Source organism: Magallana gigas, chromosome 6, assembly GCF_963853765.1.
Source record: "Magallana gigas chromosome 6, xbMagGiga1.1, whole genome shotgun sequence".
Lineage (NCBI taxonomy): Eukaryota > Metazoa > Mollusca > Bivalvia > Ostreida > Ostreidae > Magallana > Magallana gigas.
Window position 1 is genome coordinate 29,387,972 of NC_088858.1, and position 12,734 is coordinate 29,400,705.

Genomic DNA, 12,734 nt, shown 5'->3' on the forward strand with positions numbered 1-12,734 from the left:
CATATCAACCAATTCTTACCTCTGTATCTCGCTTGTAACTTGACTTTAACATTCAATATTTTGGTCAATCATTTAAAATGCACCAGTAAACCATTTTATACATAAAAATTAAAGATAAAATTTTCGATCTCAAATCGTGTCCAAGTCCCTTTAACAGTTGCATTTATTATAAAACTATTAACGAAACAGTGTTAGTTACTTGCCATGCAATTAATGGAAATTGCTATAAAATGCTTACTCAAAATTTGTGACATAAAAGAACTCTCAATATAACACAGTATTAAACTTGAACTTGAAGTAAAGTGAACGAACAGATGTAGACATTTTTTAAAAACATCACAATCCTTGTATTAGACTGCGTGTGCACATAGCAGTGTGCAAAATGTACATGACAAAAGTAAACAGGATAATGAAGAGTATATTCTCAAAACAAAAACAATAATTATATTTTTATCGGAATTTTCAGTATTTATATAGGTATTTGCCCAAATTGCACAACTCTTTGATAATCTTTGATGAGAGTAATTGAATAAGTTTAAAGAGAGAAGGCTTTTCATAATAATATTTTTTTACATACAACTTTCTTATTTTTATTTTTTTATAAAATGGACAGATTAAAATAAAATGAAAGATACTTGGTGATGCAAGACTTTAAAAAATTGTGTATCGTATACTTGCTGTCGATTTTCATCTAAAAGATTGAATTGATAAAGTAATTGACTTGTAAGCCAACCAATCCAAAATGTACAATAGAGTTCACTACAATCCGATAGTCCATGTTATGATGTGTTAGGTCCATGGACAGTCAAATCACTTCCCAATTGACGAGGGTTGTGGGCATTGTTCGGGGCAGAGAGCGTTGAGGAATAGGCGCCACCGCTTTCAAACTTCTCGTCGGGCGGGTCTGCTAAATGAATTTTGCCTACATCAACCATCTTGGGTGTACAGGTGTAGGTTGTAGTCTTGGTTTTCACTCCAACAAATTGAACTCGTTTTGTCTGGGATTGGATTGGCGATTTCAACACTACACGAAAATCAGACCTCTTCTTTGTTCCGGCAGCGTTTCCCATTTACATGGAACAGCTGTAATTAAGAAATGTTATTAGTGTAGACATTTTGTCTTACATCGATTTTTCTAAGGACAGTCCCGAGCTTCATGTTTTGAAATCCTATACGCTTTTCAACGGTTTCTGGTGTATTTACTTTTCTTTATATTAATGAGATCGTCATGAATGAAATAACATAAAGCTTTAACAGCTTCTAAACAGGACGACTTTTAGATTTAAAGTTTTGAATACAAGACATGACCCAGGCGATATAGAGAGGATATCTTAAAATCATGCAAAACAATTGTGACGTCATTTAATTGTAACCGAGACTGTGACGTAGTTGGGGCGCAAAACCCAAAATGTAAAATATGACACTGGGAACCCTTTGCTAACGAAGATGTGAAGGGGAGGCTAAAAAAATTAATTTAACCTTACATAGTAAAATTACCGCAAATATGCCTCGGACCCCCCCCCCCCTTCCCACCTTTACTAGCAAACTAAAATATATCCATCGGGCCCCGCCCCTATAATAAAACATTCTATGGATCCGAACAGGAAGGCGCTACTGTACATGTACATGTGTATCCCCCTTGGGCGCCACTTTTTGTATAAACATCCCTATTATATTTTGTCATTATCAGGTTTAAGCATACAGTGTATATTAACGTTAAATACGTGTAACGCCCTTATGGATAAAGGGCAGTTAACTCTGTTTTAACAAAAGAAGCTGAAATCTACGTCACAGTAATGTGATTTATTACGTCATATCATTAATGGAATACGGTGCACAAAATGTGTTGTTCAATAGAACTCAGCGAAAGAGGAAGACGTATTCTTGGGTTGGTGATATGTTTTATAGACGCAATTCTGGCTGTTGCTGGTGTAATCGTTGCAGCACTGAGTGTTTACTTAAGCTCGCACCTGGAAACCAATATGAAATTTCTGCACGACTATGACACAGGAACGGTGCCAACCTTTCTTTTAATCGTTGGAATCGCTATGCTTATATTAGGATCACTGTTTTCTAAAGCAGCGTTTGACTCTGCATTTCCTGACTCAAGAGGAAGATTTCAATCCTTTTTAGTGTTTTTCCTTGCAGCAAAATTCATTATGACTGTGGTCGTTTTCTCTGCATCAATGGTATGCTTTTCTCATCGATCTGTAATTGATGAATCTCTTAAGAATGGGCTATATTCAGTAATGAGACTTTATAAGAAAGATATGGAACTTAAAGTATTGATAGATAAATTGCAAATTCAGTACATGTGCTGCGGAAGCGAAAACTACGTAGATTGGTTCAAAACTAGTTGGGTAAACGAAGAATTTCTTGATGTGGATGACGAAAATATCAAAAGGTAACACAATGCATTACATGTGGCAAAAAATGAATGTTTCGCATACAATAATCACGTATACCTGTCAGTGTTGTTCAGTTTGAAAAAGTTGAATCGTTTACTTATAACCCCCTCAATAAAAAAAAAGAAAAAGAAAAAAGTAGACCAAAAATTTGAGATAAACGTCACCCCTGTCAAGTATTCTAAACATACAAAATCTACATGGGTATCATCTTCGCTATACGCCAAGTGTCCAATTCGTTTTTCTCATCTCATGAGAAAAACGAATCGGACACTTGGCTAGCAAAGATTCATGGGTATAGGATTAAAGGTCACTATAAAAAAAAAGTAAACCTGCATGATTATGATTGATCAATGTGTATACTTGTATTATTTAACTGTTGTTGCAAAAGTTTCTCAATTCATCACTGCATTGTATTGCTTATTTGCCAAAATTCATATGAATTATAAACTTCAGCATAACATAATTATATATATATTACACTGTACATTAACTAATACTATCATTAAGGCATATATAGAATTCCATAGTTGTATTACTGTAACAGTAGTACCTTTTGTTGTAGCAAGATGGAAAATGGACTGTATATGGGTAAAGATGTTCCATTTAGTTGTTGCCATGTGCACTCTTCTAAACCATGCATTCATCGTAATGTGGTCAAGGGAACTCGTGTTAAATACAAGCCAACATTGTACACTCAAGGATGTGCTGGAACCCTGATAGAATTCTTTGAATCCGAAATTCTGGAGCCTTCTGGATTTTTTATATTGACTGCCTTTTTTCTTCAAGTAAGAATATGTATGATACAAAATTAGATTTAATTATGATTAATTATCAAGTGTAAAAATTATTGATTTACATGTACTTTGTTAGATTGCACTGTTGTGCAAAAATAACAGTAAAAGATTTTATCTCTAATATTGCCATAGATTTTGAAATCATAAAAGGAGAAAAGGATAAATTCATAAACCACTAGCATCACTTTAAAACTTTCAGTTTTGTACATTCGTAATTCTTACTTAAATACATAAGGTTAATATCTTTGAGACAGAAGTCTGTCAGACAGCTACATAAAACATGTTAAATGGTATATTTTTCCTAGGAAAACTACTGTAAACTGTGATTTATTCATGACGACTGTTATTTTGCGATTAATTGTAAATGCACTGGTTCGCTTGTACTGATTTTCACAATAAAAATGCAGATAATGAGATTATCTTTAAATTTTACTAGAAATGTTTGAAAACTGGTTTGCGGCAAGAAATAAATGCGAAGACGAGGCTCTTGAGAACACTAGATTATTTCTTGCATGCGTATCGAAGTTGGTTTACCATATTTGAGGGATAAAGGGTACCTCCAGTCAAATTTTTTTGTCACAAATCAATAGAATTGATCTATCTTTAAAAGCTCAAAAAATCTGCACCATTGTCTAGCAGATATAAGCAATTAAATGTGACATTTTCTCCCCTCTCAAAGAAATGAAAGTGCATATCGTTACTTCACAATCAAGTAAAACTGAACAGTGAAGTGTTAACAGAGAAAATGGCATTTAATTTCTTTTTGATGTAAAGGGATGCTTACTCCTCCTTAGGCACCTGATGCCATCTCTATCCTTTTAGAGTCCCATGTTGCTTTGCTTTGAACTTGTATTTTGCTTTATGGAATTTTGAGATGGTTGGAGGTTTACATTGTCATTTTTCTTTTCACCTATAGGATGCAAATAACAATGAAAGTAGCATCATGTCTCCACAATGTGTAACAATTCATTAGGACTCAGCACCCTCATTAATGTTATAGGCCAAAAGTTAAAATGTCATAGACTCTCTATGGTCAGAGGTTATATAACTCACTATCAGAGCTGTATGTGAATATCTTAAACAAGTACATATAAAAAAATTCACCAATGTCTGCCTCATCACATTAGAATAGATCTGTTATATACATGTAGTAATCACTCACTCATTATTTAATGTGATTAGATCACATATTTCTTTAATTTAAAAAAAACCAATATTACAGTATACTTTTATCTTTGTGTCTCTTATCTATATGTCTCTCCTGTGTGTGGGTAGGTAGGGGTGCAGTCTGAACCCCTTCCCCAGGGTTCACATTGCTATTTTTGTTTATATAGTAATTATAAACATTGGAAATTTAACATCCCTGCTCACTTGAAAAGGCAGATCCATGTTGCAAGTTGGTAAAAAGTTGCATTTACATGTACAAAGTACCTGGTATGATCAATAAGTGCACCTCTCTCTCTCTTTCCTTTGGTGCTCTCTCTCTCTCTCTCTCTCTCTCTCTCTCTCTCTCTCTCTCTCTCTCTCTCTCTCTCTCTCTCCTCTCTCTCTCTCTCTCTCTCTCTCAACAACAAAGTTACTGGAAAACCTCAAGTACTCATAAACATGCCTTGATAGGGGTTATTGTGACTCAATATTTCTTTTCATCAAATTATGTTTTTCTGAATGTTATACCAACAATCCCAGATATGTTTTCCGAGGTTGCCTGTAGGGCCCAAGAAGATAATTATGATGTCTACAAAACAATACCAGTGGTTATACTGGTATCTTTCACCTAAAAATTGAAATTACAGTACTAATTACAAAACAATTAAAGCACAGTTAATGAGCTATGCCATTGCCGATGTGAAGCCCGACTGCGCGCCACTAGATTCACCATTCTTTAAAGAGAATCCCACCCCTCCCAACCACACCCCAACACAATTCCAGTGCACCATTGTGCCTTCCTATTACTCAGTATTAATAAATCAATTCAGAATATTATACCATTATAGTTAATAAATCTACTTAACTACTTTTGTGTTTGATGATGGCTACAGTGCTAGCTCACCAAATCTGTTTAAGATCAAATGTGGTTCTTTATTAATTGAAACTTCCCTTTGTGCTGGGACACTCCATCTAAATATGTATTTAGACACCCACCAATCTTCTACCCCTCTTTGATCACTGTGATAATCAGATGACAGTACTTCACATTTGTAAAGCAATAGAGACTACCTCTACAGTTGGACACATTTGTGACATCACACAGCTGATAACAGGGGAAACAACCAGGTGTTAGGTTACTCTCAGTAATATTTTGATTAATTCCAGCTAAACCATAAATCCTACAAACTTGGATTTATTTTTTTTGACACTGTGTTTTAAATAATCAGATCAGTATTTTCACAAAATAAAAATTTTTGACTGGAGAACCAAATTTAAGGGTCAAGGTAATTTCTATTTCAGTTAAAAAGGAGATTTCTGTATGCTTATTACTTTGTTTTGCAACTGACAGATAAAATGCTTGTTAAGATTTTAGAAACTCATTTATTTTATTTGACCATTATAATATCATAATGTATATGTAGTGTACTATACAAAACGCTCAGACCAAAAAAATCATCCAAATATTAGGCTAAACCATGTAGATTCAACTCCTTTTACACGCAGTAGCTGCCCTTGAGTACTAATTGAATGTGAATGATTTTTCTATGATTTGAAAATTTGTGACATAAGGTAACTTAAAATTGACGAAGATCAAAGATCAAGGTCACACTCAGGAATTTATTTGTGATTTACAGACTTTCACAAATAATTTTTGTATTCATGCATGCTTGTTATTTTTTGTGTCAAATAAATAGCTTTACTTACTCTTCACAGTTAACCGACAGTAACAGTATAGTTTTTCAACTTTTTTTGTTCTAGATGTTTTCAGCAATCCTGTTGCGTTATTTGCACACATCCATTGATGATGCTGCACTAATGGACCCAGAAGGAATCGGAACGGCCAAATGTTGTCCAACAGTATGTGCAGGAGATTCTATGAAGTATGTTGAAAGTAAGTATTGGTATCATTCAGTTTTACTTTCCATCGTACCAACAATATACTGTGGTATCATTAATATATTTACAAATTTAATAGGATTAAGGTATTCGATGTATAACGACCCCATTTTGTACCTAATAAATTAATGGTCCGATATTCTTAATCATGATATCATTTTGAAGGTGTTATCAAATAAAAAATACTCCACCAAAGGAATATTGAAAATTTTAATTATGGTCCAACTAATTACACCTGGAATTTTGCATTGAAGTCTGTGGGCAACGTACATGTATTTTTTATTAAGATATTTTAAAAAATTAACCTAAAATTCGTAAAACTCTCTCAGTTAATACATACATAAACTTTCTCTTTCTTAACATATGAAATAAAATGAATCATTTACCGCAGATATTTTGATGAAATTAAAGTTTTCTTTTTTTCAAGGGGAAACTCTTTAAAAAAAATTTAAGGTGCAAAATGACCGGCTCCTTATATGTTGTCTGTCGTGTGAATTTGGTTCATTTCACTTTCATTGTTATCTAGCAATGCTTATTTAACTAGTTTAAGATGATTCAAAGTTGTCAATATCCCTTCATTATACATTGAATACTTTAAGTGAAAATTACAGTTTCAAGGATACATAAATTTTTCGACCAATCCTGTTTACTCTAAGGAACATTTTTTTTCATGGAATAACTCAACCAGATATCCCCTAAAATTGGCATTTAATGAAATCAATATTGTTGAAGTTACAGTACTCCCAATGCTCTATCATTTACCATTAAATAAACTGACTCAGATTCTATTACAATTATAATTATGATATTATATGCTACTATAGTCTGTCCCAGATTTTTTCAATCAGTTTTTTATACCCGCACTTTCTAAAGAAAGTTTGGGTATATTGTTGTTACCCTGTTTTGTCTGTCCGTTCGTCCCGAGTTTAGTAGGGGTTTACTCTGGTGCTAGATTGGGTCTGATCGGTACTGTATGTCATGTGACCCATTTAAGAAGGGTTTATTCAAATCTTTTGTATTTATACTGGCACGTAAAAAGATTAAATATATTTTTTTTATTTCTTGTATCTTTGTTATGCAATTGACTTATACAGTGTAATTAATGTGAAAGTCATATCTCTAGGTAAAGTAATGAAGCAAATAATCAGATCTTGTTATTGTTATTGTTATTTACCGGGGTACTAAAAATACGCTGAAATAGAGGTTTTAACATGATGTTCAACTCAAATTTCTTTCCTTTTTTAAAGTGATTGTAAAGTCAGTTCACCTTGGCAAATTAGGTTTTATAGTGTTGTCTGGTTGGCTTTATTTTTAAAAACTCCCCCCGAAAATCAAGGGTCAGGAATACACGAAATTCGCGAAAAGCACCGGAATCTCTTAATATCTATTAAATGTGAACATCCAAATGAGTGCAAGTTATAATTGTGGTCTTACTCTCAGACTCTGAAGAAATTTTCTTATTCTAAGCTTTTTCATGATTTTGAGAGGATTTCAGATTTTTTTCATTCAATAGTTACAGTAATTACAGTTAGAGTTATTTACCCTTATTATAATATAACTGTGATGTCAGAGTTCATGTCGGTTTTGTGTCATCTGGCTCTCTAAAAACTTCCCTGGTTATTAAAACTAAGTATACAAGTATACTGTTTTATTTTCTTAAAAAGCATGATGTTCTGCCATTTACACATTACATTTTATCTGGTTCTCAAAGGTTTTACTTTAATTCTAACAAGAACTTGAAAACGCCATTTGCAATGCTTGGAATTGCATTGTGGGTTGAAATTTACTGACACCGAAAAATTCTGATGGATCAATGTGCAAGAAAACCATTGTGACGTCACTCGATTGCATTAGTTAAAGGGCGATAACTCATGTTATGAAATTATGTATATATCCGTGTACGTTGTGTCAGCAGTATATTTTCAATTCATGTACACAGTCTTAAATTATTGTTATCTTGCTTGTTCTCGTGAGAGCGTTGAATACGAAACCGTCTTTTAAGGGATCTGCTGGTCCGATAAAAACAGGGCATTACTGGTCCGAGTAACTGATGCCAAAAAAATCTGTTGAATGAATGTGCAACTGGTCTGAATTTTTTATTCACAAATTGCCTTGCCGGTAGAGCTCTCTTCAGCGCCATGCAGCGAGCTGTGCTCGCTACAGATTTACTACTAGTTATTACTTCTCTTATCTGTTAAATTTTGGCAACTTCACCTATTTTTCTTGAACAATGGCAATTGTTAAAGTCTCTGCGCATAAAGATTTTTTCTCTCCAAAAAATAGCTAAATCAATTTGAATTAAGGTAAATTATGCAAGTCTTAGAGCACTTTTTTTGCATGTGTTGATATGGCAACATTTTAAAAGTCTTTTAAACTCATCAGAAACCCTATCTAAATATATAGTATATATATATATATATATATATATATATATATATATATATATATATATATATATATATATATATATATATATATATATATATATATATAAGAATATGTGCTTTAAAATATCAAGAAAAAGCCACATACAATGCTAGCTCTTTTGGGTTTTAAATCTACCTATTTTTCTCCACTTGAGGTTAACATGTATGCATCTACAAAAGATTATTATTGAATTTCACTTTAAAAGTCACGCTGATTTGATAATTTTAGAAATTCCAGATAGAGTCATGTGTACCTTTAGGTGGCTGTAGGTACAGCTTGTTTGTGACCAAATTGCTTACCAAAGTACCAAGCTTAAAAAAACACACACACATACTCCCTCTCTTAATAATATCTCTCATTACCGTATTTACTTAAGATATGAATTGAGGTTCTTTGTATTAAAAGCATATGGTTGCCAGATATTTTTTACATTGAGTTTAATCCTTTTTAGAAATCTAAACAATACTGTAATTACGATATGGAAAGTTTAGCCATGCATTTTTTACAGAAATTTGTGATGTATTGCTTTTTTGGTAATCTCCTTTTCAATAAAATTAAATATGTTATGAAATAAGAATAAAAATACAATTAAATGTCAAATTATACATGTATATATGATAAACAGTTAAACACGGCGGACATTATATAACAAGTGACTTTCATAGGCAGCGGAGGGGCTCCACTCCTTGATGATGATGATGACGATGACGATGATGATGATGATCATCAATATGCTAGAAAAGAAGAAATGGGTGATTTTCAGACAGAAGATAATGATGACTCAGCAAAAGATATGACTGCTTTTGAAAATTTCATGGGTGGTGGTGGCGGTGGTGGTGGTGGTGGTGGTGGTGATGATGGTTCACATGATGGAGAAGGTAAAGACAAAGAAACAAAAAAGGAAAAGGGAAACAAAGATGAGAAAGAATCAAAAAAAGAAAAAGAAAAGAAAGATGAAAAAGAATCCAAAAAGGAAAAAGGGAACAAGGAAGAGCAAGACTCAACAAAGGAAAAGGGAAAAAAAGATGACAAAGAATCAGCAAAGGATAAAGATGGGAAAGATTCAACAAAGGAAAAGGGAAAAAAAGATGAGAAAGAAACAAAAAAAGAAAAGGGAAACAAAGATGAGAAGGAATCAAAAAAGGAAAAGGGAACCAAAGATGAGAAGGAATCAAAAAAGGAAAAGGGAAACAAAGATGAGAAGGAATCAAAAAAGGAAAAGGGAACCAAAGATGAGAAGGAATCAAAAAAGGAAAAGGGAAATAAAGATGAGAAGGAATCAAAAAAGGAAAAAGGAAACAAAAATGAGAAGGAATCAAAAAAGGAAAAAGGAAATAAAGATGAAAAAGAATCTAAAAAGGAAAAGAAAGATGAGAAAGGAAAAGGAAAAAGTGATGAGAAAGAAAAAAAGAAGGAAAAGGGAAACAAGGAAGAGAAAGACAAAAGAAAGGAGAAAGGAAACAAAGATGAGAAAAAAAAGAAAAAGTCATCTGAAGGTCAAGAGAAGGTTGATAAAAACAAAGAGACAAAAAATAAAACCAAAAATAAAGAGGAAAGCAAAAAATCAACAGCCGATAAATCACAAAGTAAAAAGAAAACAAAGGAAAAAGCAGATGAGAGGTCTCGCAAAGATAAATTTGAAAAGGATAAATCAAAAAAAGATACATCGAAAGACAAATCTAAGTCAAAGGAAAAGTCTAAATCTAAGGAAAAATCCAAATCAAAGGAAAAATCTTCGTCTAAAGAAAAGTCAAAGGCTAGGGATAAATCAAAGTCTACAGAAAAGTCAAAATCTAGCAAGAAATCCAGAGAAGATAGGTCTAAATCAGGAAAAAGATCTACTCAAGATAAGTCATCAAAATCAAAATCTAGAAGCAAATCTCCTAAAAATGAGTCAAAAGGTAAAAAAAAGGCCACTTCTGGTAAAAGTAAATCCAAATCACCACCCTCTAGGTCTAAGACTAAGAAGAGCAAATCAGCGTCACCAAGAAATAAATCCAAGTCACCTGCTAAGAAGTCACCTGCAAAAAAGTCACCTGCGAAGAAGTCGCCTGCAAAAAAGTCACCAAAAAGGAAGTCACCAGCTAAGAAGTCACCGAAAAGAAAATCTCCAGCAAAAAAAAAGTCACCTAAAAGACGTAAAACAAAGCGCAAATAGACTATTGCTATAAATACCCAGAAATATTATGTGTGAGTGTATAGAATGTTGTCGTATCTTATTGATCGAGTGCCAAAAAATAATGATTCACATAACAGAAATTTTGTATTGTATAGTCAATGTATTCAGTTGTTGTGTGTGAAAATTCAATTGTCATGAACCCATTCAATGAAAAGTGTTACATAATTAATCAGATGTTATAATCATTCTAAATGCCATCACCATTTAAATTTATGCAATTTTTGAACTTTTTTACTCAATATTACTGCATCATTACTGGTACTAAGTCTTTCATTGATTCAAAGTTTGGAGATTTACTTTATTTGCTTAGTTTCATTTACTCTGAATGTGCACCTCATTTTCTGTTCATGAAGTAAGCTCTGCCTGCATGGCTAAATTTTAAGGTACCATCCCTCCTTCCAAAAGTAAATATTTGCGAAAATTGGTTCTTCAGTATAGAGATCTCAACAATTTTAAAATGAACAGTTCCAACACACACTTATACCTTATAGAACAAAATGTGACCATATTTGTCATGTATTTTAATTTTTATCATTTAATGATTAAGTACTTGTATAAAATGCATTCAAGCTTTTTAAAATATTCAATATATGTTGCTAAAGATTATTTGTAATTTCTATAAAAAATATATGATTTTGCTAAAACGGTCAACTTCCTACATCGATTCCTATTATGACGTCAGCAAACCCGCAGCTACATGTACCTTAAAACAATTAAAGGATATTATTCATAAACACTTGTAAGAGCAAAGTGAACTGTAAACAGTTACATGTAGATACCTGATTAGACTTTTACAAGGGTAATTGTGACGTCATACAAAAGTACATTTTCTTGTCTTTTTCAAAAAACAGAGCAGAAGACACCAATTCTTCAGTAGCTTTTTTTTTTTATTAAAAAAAAATAGGCCCACAGCCGTCACCCACAACGGAATTCACATCATAACTTGATCGTGTGATATCACTTGAACTACAAAAGAGAGTTGATTAAAATCAACTCCCAAAATCAAAACAAGATACACAGACTTTTGGCGGTATTTCTCTTCCATACTAACGGCATCGCGATATTACGCCACAGGCAGTCTTCGAGAACGACTAAACAAGTGAATATTCGTCGAAACAAAGAAGTAACAACAATAAACTGAGTACATTGTCTACATTCATCACCTTGAGCTTTTTGAAAATGTTTAAATACATATTTGTGTCTGTACATTGCCATCTAATATCAAAGATATCAAGCACTTGCGTATATAAATAAACAGAATACTAGTTTAAATTAACCAAAGATAATGATCTATTACCAATATATTCAAATTTAATAAAAGAAATTAACAATTTGGGTTTTTGTAAATGCTTTTTAACGTATATGTAACGTACATGTAAGCATGACGTCGTGAACGTCGTTTTACTCAATCACCATGATCACGTAGATTTCTTACTCGTTAGTTCAAAACTGTATAAATAAACACCGGATACTTTACTTCGATAAAGTATCGATAGGTGTTTTTTTTTAATTTATAACTTTATATAAGAAATAAATGACGGTCCGTTGTACAAAATTCATTCTTTAAATAAGATATTTTCAAAAGCATTTATTGGAGATAATTGTATTTGAGAAAAATTGCCTTTGAATTAAACATTAAATTTTTTTTTTAATTCATATGCCTCAGAGATTGGGGGGGGGGGGGGGGGGGGGGGTCCCGAATCTCCTCCCTTTCTGGATCCGCCAATGTGGAACAGTTTCAGGAATGAATGATTTTTTAGTACTTAACATGGAGTGATCCGTTATACCCCAAATGAATGTACGGTAATTTCAAATGTATGCATGGAAATTGACTTCAGTATGATAATCATATTTTTTTTTGTACTTCAGTGAGTGACTCAG

General features: G+C 32.8%; 1 protein-coding gene and 1 long non-coding RNA gene across 3 annotated transcripts; one reads left to right on the top strand and one right to left on the bottom strand.

Annotated features, from left to right (window-relative positions):
* Nucleotides 1-699: 699 nt before the first annotated feature.
* On the bottom strand, nucleotides 700-1,703 carry LOC117689146 (uncharacterized). Its single transcript, XR_004601447.2, has 2 exons — nucleotides 1,204-1,703; nucleotides 700-1,083 (listed from the first exon to the last, which is right to left on the bottom strand). It is a non-coding gene; the product is annotated as an uncharacterized lncRNA (long non-coding RNA).
* Nucleotides 1,704-1,744: 41 nt separating this feature from the next.
* Nucleotides 1,745-11,952, top strand: LOC105329303 (micronuclear linker histone polyprotein). Of its 2 annotated transcripts, XM_066088865.1 has the most exons (5): nucleotides 1,745-2,189; nucleotides 2,310-2,404; nucleotides 2,971-3,193; nucleotides 6,110-6,242; nucleotides 9,340-11,952. In XM_066088865.1, exons 1-5 carry the CDS (start codon nucleotides 1,842-1,844, stop codon nucleotides 10,830-10,832), a joined length of 2,292 nt encoding a protein of 763 aa, XP_065944937.1. In that variant the 5' UTR covers nucleotides 1,745-1,841; the 3' UTR covers nucleotides 10,833-11,952. The 2 variants fall into 2 exon arrangements, with proteins under 2 accessions (XP_065944937.1, XP_065944936.1); XM_066088864.1 differs by having other exon boundaries at nucleotides 1,749-2,404.
* Nucleotides 11,953-12,734: the final 782 nt, after the last annotated feature.

Coding starts and splice junctions, on each gene's coding strand:
- LOC105329303 (XM_066088864.1), top strand. CDS start 1,842: ATGTGTTGTTCAATAGAACTCAGCGAAAGAGGAAGACGTATTCTTGGG. Junction 3,194..6,109: donor TGACTGCCTTTTTTCTTCAA/GTAAGAATATGT, acceptor TTTTTGTTCTAG/ATGTTTTCAGCAATCCTGTT. Junction 6,243..9,339: donor TTCTATGAAGTATGTTGAAA/GTAAGTATTGGT, acceptor TGACTTTCATAG/GCAGCGGAGGGGCTCCACTC.